The sequence below is a fragment of the Oncorhynchus keta genome, chromosome 9 (genome assembly GCF_023373465.1).
Source record: "Oncorhynchus keta strain PuntledgeMale-10-30-2019 chromosome 9, Oket_V2, whole genome shotgun sequence".
NCBI classification, from domain to species: Eukaryota; Metazoa; Chordata; class Actinopteri; order Salmoniformes; family Salmonidae; genus Oncorhynchus; species Oncorhynchus keta.
The window spans coordinates 24,747,467-24,767,564 of NC_068429.1; the positions used below are offsets into that span (position 1 = coordinate 24,747,467).

Consider the following 20,098-nt stretch of genomic DNA (forward strand, 5'->3'; position numbering starts at 1 on the left):
GCAGAATCAGGAGATTGGTTGGAGAAGGTTTGAGCAGAGGGAAGAGATGATAGGATGGAAGAGGAGAGAGTAGCGGGGGAGAGAGAGCGAAGGTTGGGACGGCGCGATACCATCCGAGTAGGGGCAGTGTGGGAAGTGTTGGATGAGAGCGAGAGGGAAAAGGATACAAGGTAGTGGTCGGAGACTTGGAGGAGTTGCAATGAGGTTAGTGGAAGAACAGAATCTAGTAAAGATGAGGTCGAGCGTATTGCCTGCCTTGTGAGTAGGGGGGAAGGTGAGAGGGTGAGGTCAAAAGAGGAGAGGAGTGGAAAGAAGGAGGCAGAGAGGAATGAGTCAAAGGTAGATGTGGGGAGGTTAAAGTCACCCAGAACTGTGAGAGGTGAGCCGTCCTCAGGAAAGGAGCTTATCAAGGCATCAAGCTCATTGATGAACTCTCCGAGGAACCTGGAGGGCGATAAATGATAAGGATGTTAAGCTTGAAAGGGCTGGTAACTGTGACAGCATGGAATTCAAAGGAGGCGATAGACAGATGGGTAAGGGGAGAAAGAGAGAATGACCACTTGGGAGAGATGAGGATCCCGGTGCCACCACCCCGCTGACCAGAAGCTCTCGGGGTGTGCGAGAACACGTGGGCGGACGAAGAGAGAGCAGTAGGAGTGGCAGTGTTATCTGTGGTGATCCATGTTTCCGTCAGTGCCAAGAAGTCGAGGGACTGGAGGGAGGCATAGGCTGAGATGAACTCTGCCTTGTTGGCCGCAGATCGGCAGTTCCAGAGGCTACCGGAGACCTGGAACTCCACGTGGGTCGTGCGCGCTGGGACCACCAGATTAGGGTGGCCGCGGCCACGCGGTGTGGAGCGTTTGTATGGTCTGTGCAGAGAGGAGAGAACAGGGATAGACAGACACATAGTTGACAGGCTACAGAAGAGGCTACGCTAATGCAAAGGAGATTGGAATGACAAGTGGACTACACGTCTCGAATGTTCAGAAAGTTAAGCTTATGTAGCAAGAATCTTATTGACTAAAATGATTAAAATGATACAGTACTGCTGAAGTAGGCTAGCTGGCAGTGGCTGCGTTGTTGACTTTGTAGGCTAGCTGGCAGTGGCTGCGTTGTTGACACTACACTAATCAAGTCGTTCCGTTGAGTGTAATAGTTTCTACAGTGCTGCTATTCGTCTCTTCAGTAGGTCATATGATTGAGTGTAGTCTGGCCCAGGAGTGTGAAGGGGAACGGAAAGGCTCTGGATCAACGAACCGCCCTTGCTGTCTCTGCCTGGCTGGTTCCCCTCTCTCCACTGGGATTCACTGCCTCTAACCCTATTACAGGGGCTGAGTCACTGGCTTACTGGTGCTCTTTCATGCCGTCCCTAGGAGGGGTGCGTCACTTGAGTGGGTTGAGTCACTGACGTGATCTTCCTGTCTGGGTTGGCGCCCCCCCCCCCTTTGGTTGTGCCGTGGCAGAGATCTTTGTGGGCTGTACTCGGCCTTGTCTCAGGATGGTAAGTTGGTGGTTGAAGATATCCCTCTAGTGGTGTGGGGGCTGTGCTTTGACAAAGTGGGTGGGATTATATCCTTCCTGTTTGGCCCTGTCCGGGGGTATCTTCGGATGGGGCCACATTGTCTCCTGACCCCTCCTGTCTCAGCCTCCAGTATTTATGCTGCAATAGTTTATGTGTCGGGGGGCTACGGTCAGTTTGTTATATCTGGAGTACTTATCCTGTCTTATCCGGTGTCCTGTGTGAATGTAAGTATTCTATCTCTAATTCTCTCTTTCTTTCTTTCTCTCTCTCGGAGGACCTGAGCCCTAGGTCCATGCCTCAGGACTACCTGGCATGATGACTCCTTGCTGTCTCCAGTCCACCTGGCCATGCTGCTGCTCCAGTTTCAACTGTTCTGCCTGCGACTATGGAACCCTGACCTGTTCACCGGACATGCTACCTGTCCCAGACCTGCTGTTTTCAACTCTCTAGAGACAGCAGGAGCGGTAGAGATACTCCAAATGTCCGGCTATGAAAAGCAAACTGACATTTATTCCTGAGGTGCCTTCTTGCTGCACACTCGACAATTACTGTGATTATTATTTTTGGACCATGCTGGTCATTTATGAACATTTGCACATCTTGGCCATGTTCTGTTATAATCTGCAACTGGCACAGCCAGAAGAGGACTGGCCACCCCTCATAGCCTGGATCCTCTCTAGGTTTCTTCCTAGGTTTTGGCCTTTCTAGGGAGTTTTTCGTAGCCACCGTGCCTCTACACCTGCATTGCTTGCTGTTTAGGGTTTTAGGCTGGGTTTCTGTACAGCACTTTGAGATATCCGCTGATGTAAGAAGGGCTATATAAATGAATTTGATTTGATTTAATATTCCAGTCTGTGCTAGCAAAACAGTCATGTAGCGTAGCATCCATGTCATCTGACCACTTTTGTGTTGAGCAAGTCACTGGTACTTCTTGATTTAGTTTTTGCTTGTAAGCAGGATTCAGGAGGATAGAATTATGATCAGATTTGCCAAGGGGGAACTTTATATGAGTCTGTGTGTGGAGTATTGGTGGTCTACAGTTTTTTTCCCCCTCTGGTTGCATGTGACATGCTGGTAGAGATGAGGTAAAACAGATTTGTCTGCCTGCATTAAAATCCCCATCCATTAGTGACACCGCTTCTGGATGAGCATTTTTCTTGTTTGCTTAAGGCCTTATACACTGTGCCAGCATCGGTTTTGTGATGGTCAATATACGGCTACGAAAAATATAGATGAAAATTCTCTTTGTAGATAGCGTGGTCTACGGCTTATCATGAGTTACTCTACCTCAGGCAAGCAATACCTCGAGACCTTAATATTAGACATCTCCCACCAGCTGCTATTGACAAATAGACACACCACCACCCCTTCTCTTCCCGGACGTAACTGTTGTTCTGCCGATGCACAGAAAACTCAGCCAAATGTATATTATCCGTGTCGTCGTTCAGCCAAGACTTGGTGACACAAAAGATGTTACCGTTTTTTAATGTCCTGTTCGTAGGAGTCTTAAACTGAGCTCATCCAGTTTATTCTCCAATTATTATACGTTGGTCAATGGAATGGATTGTAGAGGCGGGTTAGCCACTCAAACTAATTATCACATGGCACCCAGAACTGTCCCCCCTGGACCTCGGTCTTTTTTTCATGCGAATGACAGGGATTTGGGCCTGGTCTGGGAGAAACAATATCCTTCGCATCAGACTCATTAAAGAAAACAATCTTCGTCCAGTTACAGGTGAGTAATCGCTGTTCTGATATCCAGAAGCAAAAACATGTATAGAATAAGTTAATGAAAAAAAAAACACAATTGGTTAGGAGCCCGTAAAACAGAATTTATCCCCTCCGTGCCATTAGCTCGCTCTTACAAAAAGCAGGGTACTATACATTACACATGGCACCACAATGAAAACGGTCAAAATAAGTGTGACAATCAAAGTCCTTGAATGAATACACCATTATATGCGTCGGCTTCTCAGATCCAGATGACCTAAATCTTAAATTTTGGCTCGAGGGCCACATTTCAAAAATTTCAAAATTAAACAGAGTGCCACTGATTTTATGTTGACAGATTTGCTGGTCAAAATCAAATTACAGCCTAGCAAACTGGCACTCATTTCTAATTATATAGGTATATTATCATTTCTACATACTTTCCATCTGGTTTTAGAGATTTAGTATTATTTAAATTTTCACAAGCTGTATTTTGCCCACCCCTGACCAAAACCACCACGCTATTCTACATCACCACCGAAACAGCAACAGGAGTTAAGGATTATACTTTATTGATTTGATAAGACCAAGTGTACAGTAGAGTACATACATCAACGTAAACTGCTGTTTGAATGGAATTGCTTGAAAAATAACATTGCGTCCCACACCATTAGGCCTAGGCCTTCGGTAAGTTTTAAACAATAACTGGTCCTGTGATCAGACTGACATTGAGGTTAGCAGGTTAGATAGATTTTCAAGTAGACGTTAGGATGAGATAAAGATAAATTGGACAGCAAACACATGATTAAAAGAAACCAAAGGGTAAACACAGAGGCCCAAAATTCTAATTTAAAACACCTAACTCCCCGTGCAAATACACTTCCTGAAAGAACATTGAGATTTGACATCAACATCTAACCCCCTTCATCCTAAAGCTGGAATCTTTCAGTGAATGTAATGTCATGTAAAGGTACTAGGTGATGTGTGTATCTATATAAGAGGGTGTGTGTTGGTGTGTATTTTAGTGGGGCAGCTCGTGGGGCACCAGTTTGTAGTGGGAGCCACATGAGGGACAGCGCTGAGCATCGCCCTGATGGAGCCAGAACCACACCACTGCAGTGTTATCCTCCTCACCTTGAGAGAGAGAGGATGGAGAAAGTGAGAGAGAAGGGGGAGAAAGGGAGGAGGGGATATAGGAGGGAGGGAGAGATCAGTTGAAGGAGACATTAGATAGGCACAGGAAGGACAACCCTCAGACAGCCATGACAAATCAGAGTGGTACAGCTTCTGGCCACAGAACTACCAGACAGCTGTAGAAAGACTAATATAAAGCTAGTCACATACAGACACAGCCCACAATCCTCTTGGTAGTGATGGAGGGCACCAGATGGGGGTCAGCCTTTGAGCCAGCATACTCTTTGGGCTTCAACATGCTGTAGGGGTCCTGGAAAGAAATCACACAAGACAGGTTCAGTTTTAGACCTAGGTATGACTTGGTGACATGGAGAACGAAGCACACAGAAACCTTTTAAGGATCCTAAATGTGGCTAGAGGCATGTCGGGCCAGTGCCGAGAGCAGTGTGAGATTACTGCCAAACTAATGAATACTTGACATGTTAAACTACGTAAATGTTGGCCATAGCAACACAGTTGACGCAAATAATATTAATTTCAAACAAATGTAATCTCGACTCACCGCGCCCTGTTGCGCAGCCTTCATAACTATCTTCTCCAGACCAGTGGCCTGCTCCTCGTCGGTGGGGATGCCTGAAAACATGTCATCAGTGTTAACCTTGCTAGCTAACTAGTTAACTAGTTTAAAAGTTAGCAAAATGAGCAGTGGGCTACTTCCGCGCTAAGCACATTCAAAGATAAAGTCGACACGGATAGCTCGCTGACGCGCCAGCTAGAACCCTAAACTAAGGTACCATCTTTGACTTTTTTTTAAACCTTTATTTAACTAGGCAAGTCAGTTAAGAACAAATTCTTATTTTCAATGACGGCCTAGGAACAGTGGGTTAACTGTCTTGTTCAGGGGCAGAACGACAGATTTGAACCTTGTCAGCTCGGGGGTTTGAACTTGCAACTTTCCGGTTACCAGTCCAACGCTCTAACCACCTGCCGTCCCTTTGACAAAGGTCGCTATATAAGGCAAAATAGCTCAATATAGGACATGAAAACAATCTGCTCAGCTAGCTACTTAATGAGAACAATGTGGACAGATTGAAAATTGTATTTTGATACAACGAATATTGTGTTAACTTGGCTAGAAAGCCTTGCGCCATTGCCTAGCAATTCATCGCCTGTCCTTGGCAAGACATCAATATGTCAAATACGATGCTTCCATGGCTTCTGCCCAAAACCTCCACATTACCGACTCACCACCAACCGCCATGCCGCGGGTGAGAGCAGGGACCGGGGCGGCCCGGAAAGTTGTAGCGGCCCTGACGGCCGAGCGAAGCAATAACCTTGCAGCCATTTCTCCTTCTGGTCGAAAGCACTGCTGTAATAAGAAGAGGTCGCAATACAACTGGCAGCACACTGATGACGTGTAATATTTACGTGACAGTCGCATTATTCTGACGTCTGTGCTCTTGTATTTAAAAAATAGACGCGCTCAAGGCTCGAGTCGTTGACTAACGTTACCTGAAAAGGTAGGCTATGAATATACTTTATCATGCAAACTGATTCAACCTTTCGTTCCCAAAAAAACTAAGAAAACATTGCAGTCCAATCAGTAGGCCTACATGACATCATCTGTTAATAATCTATTATTTAACCTTTATTAAACTAGGCAAGATTAGTCCAAATGAATACACCATCCCCATTTCATAGAAGGGGGATGAGCATAAATAATCTAGAACTCAAAAAAAGATTAAGCACATGGAAACAGTTGGACATTCATCTTTATTTATTGAAAAGTGGATCAAAAGCAAAAGTCTGACAAATTCAAGACACATATAAAACCCCAAACATCCCCATAATCCCATAGAAGACGGCTAGTCTGAGACCTGACTAAAACCAGACATTCATAAAGACTAGAATACACTGACATGAGCTCTGTTGTACATTAAAATACAGTAATCAAGTGACAGTCACTTTCCCTGACATCCCTGATAAGCCCTGCACCCCCATTCTCTTCTCTTTCTACTTATAAACCTAATATCTGTGCAGAGAGAAAAACATCCCCCTTCCTACCCCTGTATTGTTCGCATTGGTCGCAGTCAGAATGATCTGATGCTCTAATTGGTTGTACAGGCATGTGGGAGGGCTTTGGAACTACAGGAGCTCAACGTAATTAGCAGGGAACATTCCGTAGTGTCCATCCGGTCCGTAGCCTCTCCACCAACCCACATCCTCCATGTCTATCCCTATGATGATGTCATCAGGATCAAAGGTAATCTCAGAGTCGTCAGCTGAGGAGGAGAGGAGAGAAGGATGAAAGAAGATTAAATTCAATACAACTTTATGGATAGAGATGAGATAGGGATGAGTGGTGCCAGAAGAGATGAAAGAAGGAAAGCAATATGAGGTGGGACATCAGAGAAAAGATTAGAAAAGCAAAGAAGGATCAGATGAAAGAAGATGAAATTAGAAAAAGAGAGGGACTTGATTTGAACCCAGAGCTGGGCAACACTCACTGGCTTGGTAGTCATACAGAGCCCTGGCACGCACATCCTGTCCACTGGCCTCCTCTCTCTGCTCCAGCACCTGAGAGAGATTGTTCAAGTGATAGGGAGTTAAAGAAGATTTGAACAGAATAAAACAGTGGAGTCATAACACCACAGAATTGTCCAACCTATTTGGAATAATATTTGATAACATGGCTAAGAGCAACGTCATCATACTTCCTGTAGACTTACTGTGGGTGTGTCCTGGTAGATATCATCATAAATGTTATCCTCCTCATTTGTTGCTGCCAATGGCAGGAGCTCGTATACCTCATCGAGGTCAATGTGCCCCTCTCTACCCTGAACCAGGCCGGCAACTGTTGGCTCTGAGGGATTCAATATTTAAAGACCCTCACCAGCTGTAGTTTTTAGGTGGTAACAATGTGAGAGTGGAAATTAGTTTGCGTTTGTGTGTGAGGCGGAGGCCTTACCGTCCTCCGGTGCTGGTGCTGTGTCCTGTGTATCACCATCAAAATCATCTGACCAGTACTCCTCTTCAGTGAAGGAAGACTCTGTGACACACATACACACACATATTATTTAGACAGCCTTATCACTACGACATGAATCAGCCTGTGGTGGAAAGAGTTAGCTGCATGCCTGTATGCATGCGTGTTTGACTTGTGGGTTGGACATGTGAGTGTAGGGCTGCTGGTGCCTCAGGCTGTAGGAACACAGTAGCAGGGGTTTCTGGGAGTAGAGGAGCAGTACGTTCTGGGAGAAGAGAAGTAAATGGTTAAAGGCTTAGCTATGATACAGATGTGTGTGTGCATTCATGTGTGCATGTGTGTCTGACTTGTGGGTTGGACAGGTGAGAGTGGGGCAGCTGCTTCTGGGAGAAGTGGAACAGGGTTTAAAGGGTTATCTATGATACAGGTGTGTGTGTATGGGGGGGGTGGGTGCATGTATTACCTGCGGGTTGGACAGGTGAAGGTGGGGCTACCTGTGCCTTACGCTCTGAGAGCAGAGCAGGTGTTTTTGGGACCAATGGAGCCGGGGCTTCTGGGTGAAGAAAAGCAGGGTATTGTAGGGAACGTGGTTCGTTGGGTGTTTCTCTCTCAGTGGACTTCTGAGTCAGGAAGTGGCTCTGCAGCTTCCCTGAGGGAGGGGGAGAGGGGAATAATATGTGTTTTATGTTATTGGGGCTAGGGGAATGTGTGTTATGGGGGGGGCAGAATGTGTTATTGATATGTCATAATGATTTATTGCTAACTTTATTTAAGTTATTAAGTGTGTTTAGCGTTGACCAGTTTCTATATCGATACCCACCTTGTTGCTTATCTATAAAACACTATTACACCATTCTAGGTGATTTTACCAGGTCTGGAGCTGGGCGTGTTGTCCAGTGAGGCACTCTGCTCTCTCTTTTTAAACAGCTCTCTGGGGTTCAAGGACCTCTGGGAGATCAGACGTGCTGCCTCCTGACACACACACACACACACACACACACACACACACACACACACACACACACACACACACACACACACACACACACACACACACACACACACACACACACACACACACACACACACACACACACACACACACACACACACACACACACACACACACCTGTATCATAGGTAACCCTTTAAACCCTGTTCCACTTCTCCCAGAAGCAGCTGCTCAGTAAATTATGACATATTGAACACACAAACACAGTGAGTGAGTGCGGACTCTCACGTTTGCTTTTTGTACAGATGCAGGTCTTATTCTCTGAGAGTTCTGACGCTCACTGTCATGCTGCTCCTAAAAAGCAGACACACACACAAAAACACACACACTCAAATAAGTTTGGAATACTGCAACTCACAGAAGCATTTTGTGCAATGCATAGAAATCACACATAGTACCACATAAAATAGCCAGCTATTTGTCGTCCTTAACGTAGGAGACACTGCTAGCTAGCCAACAGCTAGCCAACGTCTACTGAATAGAACTTCCGCACTCAACAACCCGGTCGCATTCCGCTTCGCTCCACAGGTAGTATCACATTTTCATTTAATTTCATTACAGCACAACGGTTTGATTTGCTTGATCGTAGCTAGCTACATAGCTAGCTATATAGCCGTCTGTGTATCAAAGATAATTGTGTAGTCTAGAGCGATTTTCTAGGTTAGCTAGCCAGCTATTGTCGTTCTTTTAACGCAACGTAACGTAATCAACACTGCTAGCTAGCCAGCTAGCCCCCGAATAGCAGCACTGTAGAAACTATTACACTCAACGGAATGACTTGATTAGTGTAGTGTCAACAACGCAGCCACTGCCAGCTAGCCTACAAAGTCAACAACGCAGCCACTGCCAGCTAGCCTACTTCAGCAGTACTGTATCATTTTAATCATTTTAGTCAATAAGATTCTTGCTACGTAAGCTTAACTTTCTGAACATTCGAGACGTGTAGTCCACTTGTCATTCCAATCTCCTTGCATTAGCGTAGCCTCTTCTGTAGCCTGTCAACTATGTGTCTGTCTATCCCTGTTATCTCCTCTCTGCACAGACCATACAAACGCTCCACACCACGTGGCCGCGGCCACCTAATCTGGTGGTCCCAGCGCGCACGACCCACGTGGAGTTCCAGGTCTCCGGTAGCCTCTGGAACTGCCGATCTGCGGCCAACAAGGCAGAGTTCATCTCAGCCTATGCCTCCCTCCAGTCCCTCGACTTCTTGGCACTGACGGAAACATGGATCGCCACAGATAACACTGCTACTCCTACTGCTCTCTCTTCGTCCGCCCACGTGTTCTCGCACACCCCGAGAGCTTCTGGTCAGCGGGGTGGTGGCACCGGGATCCTCATCTCTCCCAAGTGGTCATTCTCTCTTTCTCCCTTACCCATCTGTCTATCGTCTCCTTTGAATTTCATGCTGTCACAGTTACCAGCCCTTTCAAGCTTAACATCCTTATCATTTATCGCCCTCCAGGTCCCCTCGGAGAGTTCATCAATGAGCTTGATGTCTTGATAAGCTCCTTTCCTGAGGATGGCTCACCTCTCACAGTTCTGGGCGACTTTAACCTCCCCACGTCTACCTTTGACTCATTCCTCTCTGCCTCCTTCTTTCCACTCCTTTCCTCTTTTGACCTCACCCTCTCACCTTCCCCCCCTACTCACAAGGCAGGCAATACGCTCGACCTCATCTTTACTAGATGCTGTTCTTCCACTAACCTCATTGCAACTCCCCTCCAAGTCTCCGACCACTACCTTGTATCCTTTCCCTCTCGCTTTCATCCAACACTTCCCACACTGCCCCTACTCGGATGGTATCGCGCCGTCCCAACCTTCGCTCTCTCTCCCCCGCTACTCTCTCCTCTTCCATCCTATCATCTCTTCCCTCTGCTCAAACCTTCTCCAACCTATCTCCTGATTCTGCCTCCTCAACCCTCCTCTCCTCCCTTTCTGCATCCTTTGACTCTCTATGTCCCCTATCTTCAAGGCCGGCTCGGTCCTCCCCTCCCGCTCCGTGGCTCGACGACTCATTGCGAGCTCACAGAACAGGGCTCCGGGCAGCCGAGCGGAAATGGAGGAAAACTCGCCTCCCTGCGGACCTGGCATCCTTTCGCTCCCTCCTCTCTACATTTTCCTCCTCTGTCTCTGCTGCTAAAGCCACTTTCTACCACTCTAAATTCCAAGCATCTGCTTCTAACCCTAGGAAGCTCTTTGCCACCTTCTCCTCCCTCCTGAATCATCCTCCCCTCCCCCTCCTCCCTCTCTGCAGATGACTTCGTCAACCATTTTGAAAAGAAGGTCGACGACATCCGATCCTCGTTTGCTAAGTCAAACGACACCGCTGGTTCTGCTCACACTGCCCTACCCTGTGCTCTGACCTCTTTCTCCCCTCTCTCTCCAGATGAAATCTCGCGTCTTGTGACGGCCGGCCACCCAACAACCTGCCCGCTCGACCCTATCCCCTCCTCTCTTCTCCAGACCATTTCTGGAGACCTTCTCCCTTACCTCACCTCGCTCATCAACTCATCCCTGACCGCTGGCTACGTCCCTTCCGTCTTCAAGAGAGCGAGAGTTGCACCCCTTCTGAAAAAACCTACACTCGATCCCTCCGATGTCAACAACTACAGACCAGTATCCCTTCTTTCTTTTCTCTCCAAAACTCTTGAACGTGCCGTCCTTGGCCAGCTCTCCCGCTATCTCTCTCAGAATGACCTTCTTGATCCAAATCAGTCAGGTTTCAAGACTAGTCATTCAACTGAGACTGCTCTTCTCTGTATCACGGAGGCGCTCCGCACTGCTAAAGCTAACTCTCTCTCCTCTGCTCTCATCCTTCTAGACCTATCGGCTGCCTTCAATACTGTGAACCATCAGATCCTCCTCTCCACCCTCTCCGAGTTGGGCATCTCCGGCGCGGCCCACGCTTGGATTGCGTCCTACCTGACAGGTCGCTCCTACCAGGTGGCGTGGCGAGAATCTGTCTCCTCACCACGCGCTCTCACCACTGGTGTCCCCCAGGGCTCTGTTCTAGGCCCTCTACTATTCTCGCTATACACCAAGTCACTTGGCTCTGTCATAACCTCACATGGTCTCTCCTATCATTGCTATGCAGACGACACACAATTAATCTTCTCCTTTCCCCCTTCTGATGACCAGGTGGCGAATCGCATCTCTGCATGTCTGGCAGACATATCAGTGTGGATGACGGATCACCACCTCAAGCTGAACCTCGGCAAGACGGAGCTGCTCTTCCTCCCGGGGAAGGACTGCCCGTTCCATGATCTCGCCATCACGGTTGACAACTCCATTGTGTCCTCCTCCCAGAGCGCTAAAAACCTTGGCGTGATCCTAGACAACACCCTGTCGTTCTCAACTAACATCAAGGCGGTGGCCCGTTCCTGTAGTTTCATGCTCTACAACATCCGCAGAGTACGACCCTGCCTCACACAGGAAGCGGCGCAGGTCCTAATCCAGGCACTTGTCATCTCCCGTCTGGATTACTGCAACTCGCTGTTGGCTGGGCTCCCTGCCTGTGCCATTAAACCCCTACAACTCATCCAGAACGCTGCAGCCCGTCTGGTGTTCAACCTTCCCAAGTTCTCTCACGTCACCCCGCTCCTCCGCTCTCTCCACTGGCTTCCAGTTGAAGCTCGCATCCGCTACAAGACCATGGTGCTTGCCTACGGAGCTGTGAGGGGAACGGCACCTCAGTACCTCCAGGCTCTGATCAGGCCCTACACCCAAACAAGGGCACTGCGTTCATCCACCTCTGGCCTGCTCGCCTCCCTACCACTGAGGAAGTACAGTTCCCGCTCAGCCCAGTCAAAACTGTTCGCTGCTCTGGCTCCTCAATGGTGGAACACACTCCCTCACGACGCCAGGACAGCGGAGTCAATCACCACCTTCCGGAGACACCTGAAACCCCACCTCTTTAAGGAATACCTAGGATAGGGTAAAGTAATCCTTCTCCACCCCCCACCCCCCTTAAAATATTTAGATGCACTATTGTAAAGTGGCTGTTCCACTGGATGTCATAAGGTGAATGCACCAATTTGTAAGTCGCTCTGGATAAGAGCGTCTGCTAAATGACTTAAATGTAAATGTAAATGTAATAAAAGGCTCACCGGCTGATGTTGTTCCTGGTCTCTATACCCTGACTCCTGCTGCTTCTGGTAAGTCCTGACAAACGGTCACACAGACAGACAATATTATATTATTGAGCATGTGTTTGTGTGTGTCTCCGCATGTGTGCGTGCATCTGTGATGACTGACTTTGCCTGGTCGATTTGAGAGGTTCTCTCCTTTGCCCTCATTTCTCTCTCTGCAGCCTCCTTTTCATCCTTCTCTATTCGCTCTCTTTTCACCCTTTGCCTCTCCTCCTGCACTCTCTTGCTCTCCTCCTTCTGACGCACCTCCTCATCTCTCTGAGAGAGAGAGAGAGAGAGAAAGAGTGAGAAATGCAACATTCTGTTGGAATCAAACTCCCAAAGTACCAGCAGCAGTGTATAGGGAGATAACAATATAGTATAGTATTACTTTTGTCTGGAATTTTGTTATGTCTTAAGAGCAAGCACTTCAATGTAGCTTACTAGTTACATACGACAAATAAAATGTGGGCTTGGCTATCTGAGAAGGTCTACCTGAGATTGGGCCCAGAAGTTGTCCTTGTTGGTTTGCAGAATCTCATCCACAGCATTAGTCTTCTGGTACACCGACCCCTGAAACACAACAATACATTCTCTGCTGCCAATGACTGGAACGGAATTGCAAAAATCACTGAAGCTAGAGACTCATATCTCCCTCACTAACTTTAAGCATCAGCTGTCAGAGCAGCTCACAGATCATTGCACCTGTACATAGCCCATATGTAAATAGCCCATCCAGGTACCTCATCCCATATTGTTCTTTATTTATTTTGCTCCTTTGTACGCCAGTATCTCTCCTTGCACATTCATCTTCTGTACATCTATCACTCCAGTGTTTAAATGCTAAATTGTAATTGCTTCGCCACTACTGCGTATTTATTGCCTTACCTCCCTAATCTTACTTCATTTGCACACACTGTATATAGATTTTTATTCCAAATGTGTTATTGACTGTACGTTTGTTTATTTCATGTGTAACTCTGTGTTGTTGTTTGTCTCGCACTGATTTGCTTTATCTTGGATAGGTCGCAGTTGTAAATGAGAACTTGTTCTCAACTGGCCTACCTGGTTAAATACAGGTGAAATAAAATAAATACAAACATTACAGCTGTTTGTGTGTGTGTCAAATCAAAATCAAATTGTATTGGTCACATACACATGTTTAGGAGACGTTATTGTGGGTGTAGCAAAATGCTTGTGTTTCTAGCTCCGCCCGTGCGGTAATATCTAACAAGTAATATATAACAATTTCACAATATATACCCAATACACATAAATCTAAGTAAAGGGATGGAATTAAGAATATATAAATATATGGACAAGCAACGTCAGAGCGGCATAGACTAAGTTACAGTAGAATAAAATAGAATACAGTATATACATATGAGATGATTAATGCTCAATATGTAAACAGGGTAGGGTAGCCTAGTGGTTAGAGCGTTGGACTAGTAACCGAAAGGTTGAAAGTTCATATCCCCGAGCTGACAAGGTACAAATCTGTCGTTCTGCCCTTGAACAGGCAGTTAACCCACTGTTCCTAAGCTGTCATTGACAATAAGAATTTATTCTTAACTGACTTGCCTAGTTAAATAAAGGTAAAATAAAAAAAGTGACTATTGCTCAATTTTTTTAAAGTGGCCAGTGATTTCAAGTCTATGTACAGTTGAAGTTGAACGTTTACATACACCAAGTACATTTAAACTCAGTATTTCACAATTCTTGACATTTAATCCTGGTAAAAAGTCCCTGTCTTAGGTCAGTTAGGATCACCGCTTTATTTGAAGAATGTGAAATGTCAGAATAATAGTAGAGAGAATGATTTATTTCAGCTTTTATTTATTTCATCACATTTCCGGTGGGTCAGAAGTTTACATACACTCAATTCGTATTTGGTAGCATTGCCTTTAAATTGTTTAACTTGGGTCATAGCTCCCCACAATACATTGGGTGAATTTTGGCCCATTCCTCCTGACAGAGCTGGTGTAAATGAGTCAAGTTGGTAGGCCTCCTTGCTCGCACATACTTATTCAGTTCTGCCCACAAATTTACTATAGGATTGAGGTCAGGGCTTTGTCATGGCCACTCCAACACCTTGACTTTGTTGTCCTTAAGCCATTTTGACACAACTCTGGAAGTATGCTTGGGGCCATTGTCCACTTGGAAGACCATTTGCGACCAAGCTTTAACTTCCTGACTGATGTCTTGAGATGTTGCTTCAATATATCCACATAATTTTCCTCCCTCATGAAGCCATCTATTTTGTGAAGTCCACCAGTCCCTCCTTCAGCAAAGCACCCCCACAACATGATGCTGCCCCCCTGTGCTTCACCATTGGGACGGTGTTCTTCGGCTTGCAAGCATCCCCCCTTTTCCTCCAAATATTGACGATGGTCATTATGGCCAAACAGTTCTATTTTTGTTTCATTAGACCAGAGGACATTTCTCCAGAAAGTACGATATTTGTCCATGTGCAGTTGCAAACTGTAGTCTGTTTTTTTATGGCGGTTTGGGAGCAGTGGCTTCTTCCTTGCTGAGCAGCCTTTCAGGTTATGTTGATATAGGACTCGTTTTACTGTGGGTATAGATACTTTTGTACCTGTTTCCTCCAGCATCTTCACAAGGTCCTTTGCTGTTGTCCTGGGATTTATTTATACTTTCCCCCCCATAGTACATTCAACTCTAGGAGACAGAACACGTCTCCTTCTTGAGCGGTATGATGGCTGCGCGGGCCCATGGTGTTTATACTTGCGTACTATTGTTTGTACAGATGAACTTGGTACCTTCAGGCGTTTGGAAATTGCTCCTAAAGTTGAACCAGACTTGTGGAGGTCTACATTTTTTTCTGAGGTCTTGGCTGATTTCATTTGATTTTCCCATGATGTCAAGCAAAGAGGCACTGAGTTTGAAGGTAGACCTTGAAATACATCCACAGGTACACCTCCAATTGACTCAAATTATGTCAATTAGCCTACCAGAAGCTTTTAAAGCCATGACATAATTTTGGGGAATTTTCCAAGCTGTTTAAAAGCATAATCAACTTAGTGTATGTAAACGTCTTAAATTTGTAATACAGTGAATTATAAGTGAAATAATCTGTGTGTAAACAATTGTTGGAAAAATTACTTGTGTCATGCACAAAGTAGATGTCCTAACCGACTTGTCAAAACTATAGTTTGTTAAAACAAGAAATTTGTGGAGTGGATGAAAAACGAGTTTTACTGACTCCAATCTAAGTGTATGTAAACTTCTGACTTCAACTGTATATAGGCAGCAGCCTCTAATGTGCTAGTGATGGCTATTTAACAGTCTGATGGCCTTGAGATAGAAGCTGTTTTTCAGTCTTTCAGTCCCAGCTTTGATGCACCTGTACTGACATCGCATTCTGGATGATAGCGGGGTGAACAGGCAGTGGCTCGTGTTGTTGTTGTCCTTGATGATCTTTTTGGCCTTCCTGTGACATCAGGTGCTGTAGGTGTCCTGGAGGGCAGGTAGTTTGCCTTCGGTGATGCATTGTGCAGACCGCTCCACCCTCTGGAGAGCCCTGCGATTGTGCGCTGTGCAATTGCCGTACCAGGCGATGATACAGCCCAACAGGATGCTCTCAATTGTGCATCTATAAACGTTTGTGTGGGTTTTAGGTGCCAAGCCAAATTGATTCAGCCTCCTGAGGTTGAAGAGGCGCTGTTGCGCCTTCTTCACCACACTGTCCATGTGGGTGGACCATTTCAGTTTGTCAGTGATGTGTACGCCGAGGGACTTGAAGCTTTCCGCCTTCTCCACTGTGGTCCTGTCAATGTAGATAGGGGGATGTTCCCTCTGCTGTTTCCTGAAGTCCACGATCATCTCCTTTGTTTTGTTGACATTGAGTGAGAGATTATTTTCCTGGCACCACACTCCCAGAGCCCTCACCTCCTCCCTGTAGGCTGTCTCATCATTGTTGATAATCACGTCTCCTACTGTTGTGTCATCTGCAAACTTGATGATTGAGTCGGAGGCGAGCATGGCCACGCAGTCATGGGTGAACAGGGAGTACAGGAGAGGGCTGAGCACGCACCCTTGTGGGGCTCCAGTTATGAGGATCAGCGAAGTGGATGTGTTGTTTCCTACCTTCACCACCTGGGAGCGGCCCGTCAGGAAGTCCAGGACCCAGTTGCACAGGGTGGGGTTCAGACCCTGGGCCTCAAGCTTAATGATGAGCTTGGAGTGTACTATGGTGTTGAATGCTGAGCTATAGTCAATGAACAGCATTCTTACATAGGTATTCCTCTTGTCCAGTTGGGATAGGGCAGTGTGCAGTGTGATGGCGATTGAATCATCTGTGGATCTATTGGGGCAGTATGCAAACTGAAGTGGGTCTAAGGTGACAGGTAAGGTAGAGGTGATATGATCCTTAACTAGCCTCTCAAAGCACTTCATGATGACAGAAGTGACAGCTAAGGGGCAATAGTAATTTAGTGCAGTTACCTTTGCTTTCTTGGGTACAGGAACAATGGTGGCCATCTTGAAGTATGTGGGGACAGCAGACTGGGATATGGAGAGATTGAACATGTCCGTTAACACACCAGCCAGCTGGTCTGTGCATGCTCTGATGACGCGGCTAGGGATGCCGTCTGGGCCAGCAGCCTTGTGAGGGATAACACGCTTAAATGTCTTACTCGAGACGGCCACGGAGAAGGAGAGCCCACAGTCCTTGGTCGAGGGCCGCGTCGGTGGCACTGTTATCGGCAAAGCGGGCAAAGAAGGTGTTTAGCTTGTCCGGAAATAAGAGGCCGGTGTCCGTGACGTGGCTGGTTTTCCTTTTGTAGTCCGTGATTGTCTGTAGACCCTGCCACATATGTCTCGTGTCTGAGACGTTGAATTGCAACTCCACTTTGTCTCTACACTGACGTTTTGCCTGTTTGATTGACTTGAGGAGGGAATAACTAAATTGTGTGTGTGTGTGTGTGTGTGTGTGTGTGTGTGTGTGTGTGTGTGTGTGTGTGTGTGTGTGTGTGTGTGTGTGTGTGTGTGTGTGTGTGTGTGTGTGTGTGAGTGTGAGTGTGTTCTCACCACAGGCCCTCTGGGTATGTCATATTTCTGTGTCTCTTTGGTTTGCAGAATCTCATCCACAGCATTAGTCTTCTGGTACACCGACCCCTGAAACACAACAACACATTACTCTGTGTGTGTGTGTGTGTGTGTGTGTGTGTGTGTGTGTGTGTGTGTGTGTGTGTGTGTGTGTGTGTGTGTGTGTGTGTGTGTGTGTGTGTGTGTGTGTGTGTGTATGCTTGTGTGTGTGCATGAGTGTGTGTGTGTGTTCTCACCACAGGTCCACTGGGTACATCGCTGTATTTCTGTTTCTCTTTGCGAAAGTTAAAGTTGGCCCCCGACGCCTTGGCCACTTTACCCATGATGCTCTCTGGCTCCACGTCATCCTCTCCCCGTGCATTGATGGTCACATGGGCACCCTGCAGGAAAGAGATTGGTCAGAGAGAATCTACACAGCGCGAATTTAGAGAATTAACATTTTGGAGCATCTCTCTCTTTAATGCAGGTAAAACTCACCCTTAGGAAGTTACCCATGGAAATGACATGGTTGGCGCACTGTCCTTTCCGAGAGTCCTTTACCCCTTCACCTGTCTAAAACACACACACACACAAAGGTGAATGGCTGATTTGACAAAGGTCTCTAGTGATCGTTATGCTTCGAGGGTGGTGTGTGTGTGTGTGTGTGTGTGTGTGTGTGTGTGTGTGTGTGTGTGTGTGTGTGTGTGTGTGTGTGTGTGTGTGTGTGTGTGTGTGTGTGTGTGTGTGTGTGCGTGCGTGCGTGCGTGTGTGTGTGTGCTACTTACCCAGTTGATGAGGACATATTTACACAGGCCAGAGTTGGGGTCCTTGACACGACAGAAGGCATACATCACCTTCCCACTGCTCAACTCCTCCACCATCTCCTCCAGACCGCCGTCTACATACAGATACACATACACACAAATCGAACGTGGGTCGTCAACGTTATTGATGACCATGTCAGCCAGCTAAACTAAAGCCTACGTGGTATGGTGTATCTTCAGTTTTCATACAACAAATTCCCTGAACCCCCATTACACACATGCACAAACAACTTATATTGCAGACCCACACTCACCTCCCTTCTCTGCCAGGCGGATGTCATTGGTGTTCCCCTCATAGGTGAACAGAGCCCTGTAGACAGACAGAAAAACAACTGGAAGATTCTCTCTCTCTCTTGTCATTGCTGAATCACAAACACACACATACAGATACAACTGTGATATCAAATCAACTGATCTAATCCTTCTCTCAGTTCTTGCTCACCAGTTGGTATCAGACTTCACATCCACCAATTCTTTATACGCGGCCGTGAGTGCTGCTCCGTTTTTACTTAGATTCACCGACATTCTCCTGTGTGTCTATCTGTGCCGTGGCATCCACTGCGTCAAAGAAAACGCAGCACCAAAACTTTATCCAGGAAATAAGAAATGGTCTCTTCAGTTGGAGTAGCTGAGATATACTGAATGATGAAAGAGCACTCTAGTGGGTAAAGGCAGAACTTCCAATGACAAGCAAGTCTTGTACCAAGGAGATTATTTCAGCTTTGTCAAAACGGGGATGGATCAGGATCAAATCGACAAAATAATGGTCTCCTCTCTGTGTCAAAGTAAGATTAAAATATTCTACCTAGAGAAATCAAGGAAAGAGGACCGCTAACACACACAGGCTGTCCGAGCTGATTCAGTATGAAGGAACTACCACACACACACCCCTCTGAAACTTGTCGGGGCAGTGTGTGTGTGTGTGTGTGTGTGTGTGTGTGTGTGTGTGTGTGTGTGTGTGTGTGTGTGTGTGTGTGTGTGTGTGTGTGTGTGTGTGTGTGTGTGTGTGTGTGTGTGTGTGTGTGTGTGTGTGTGTGTGTGTGTGTGTGTGTGTGTGTGTGTGTGTGTGTGAGAGAGAGCGAAAGAGAGAGAGAGGGAGTGAAAGAAACCGGTCAGGGCAGAACCGGAAAAGTCAATTTTTTTTAGATTGGTGCTGCAGTACCGCAAGTTCTTCAGTACAAGCAGGTCAGCAGACTAAATGCTTCCTGCTAACTATTCAGGTGGTGGAAGAGTCTACTGTAAAGGGACTGAGGGTGATTGCTGGTTAGACTACAGAAGGTTCACAAACATCAGCCTTGTTGATAAGTAGATCTCCACTCTTTCTCTATCCTATCACATACTCTCTTTCTATCTCATTATCTCTTTGCTGTTGGTGAGCAGTTCCCTCTCTCCCTCCTTTTCTATCCCTGCCAACCCTCTCTCTCTCTCTCTCTTGCACGCTCTCTCTCTCTCTCTGTGTAGATGAGCACCCTCCAGCTTCCTCTTTTACACATACACACACATACACAAACACACACACATACTGAACATACACTAGCTTTCTCAGGAACAAAAGAGGGAATTCCTTTTCACCAATGCACACAGACAGACATAGAGGCGTAGACACAAATACACTCACACACACACACTATTTCAGATGGAGCCTAATCCCTTGTCTCCTTTGCTCGTTGGTGGGTGGTTTTATTATGAGGGAGGGGGGCATGACACTCATCATTCCCAACACCCCCATCACAC

At 46.5% G+C, this 20,098-nt stretch overlaps 2 protein-coding genes across 3 annotated transcripts; both read right to left on the reverse strand.

Annotated features, from left to right (window-relative positions):
• Window positions 1-3,782: 3,782 nt before the first annotated feature.
• Window positions 3,783-5,782, reverse strand: LOC118387417 (cytochrome c oxidase subunit 5B, mitochondrial-like). The gene is made up of 4 exons (XM_035775749.2): window positions 5,615-5,782; window positions 4,929-4,999; window positions 4,577-4,676; window positions 3,783-4,366 (listed from the first exon to the last, which is right to left on the reverse strand). Exons 1-4 carry the CDS (start codon window positions 5,709-5,711, stop codon window positions 4,254-4,256), a joined length of 381 nt encoding a protein of 126 aa, XP_035631642.1. The 5' UTR covers window positions 5,712-5,782; the 3' UTR covers window positions 3,783-4,253.
• Window positions 5,783-6,120: 338 nt separating this feature from the next.
• On the reverse strand, window positions 6,121-19,268 carry LOC118387419 (drebrin-like protein B). Of its 2 annotated transcripts, XM_052525560.1 has the most exons (16): window positions 18,807-19,266; window positions 18,619-18,674; window positions 18,326-18,438; window positions 18,039-18,113; window positions 17,798-17,941; window positions 17,544-17,630; window positions 12,990-13,067; window positions 12,622-12,773; window positions 12,474-12,528; window positions 8,593-8,658; window positions 8,222-8,324; window positions 7,816-8,001; window positions 7,335-7,415; window positions 7,096-7,229; window positions 6,874-6,943; window positions 6,121-6,648 (listed from the first exon to the last, which is right to left on the reverse strand). In XM_052525560.1, exons 1-16 carry the CDS (start codon window positions 18,887-18,889, stop codon window positions 6,512-6,514), a joined length of 1,620 nt encoding a protein of 539 aa, XP_052381520.1. In that variant the 5' UTR covers window positions 18,890-19,266; the 3' UTR covers window positions 6,121-6,511. The 2 variants fall into 2 exon arrangements, with proteins under 2 accessions (XP_052381520.1, XP_052381521.1); XM_052525561.1 differs by lacking the exon at window positions 17,544-17,630 and having other exon boundaries at window positions 18,807-19,268.
• Between the last annotated feature and the right edge of the window lie 830 nt (window positions 19,269-20,098).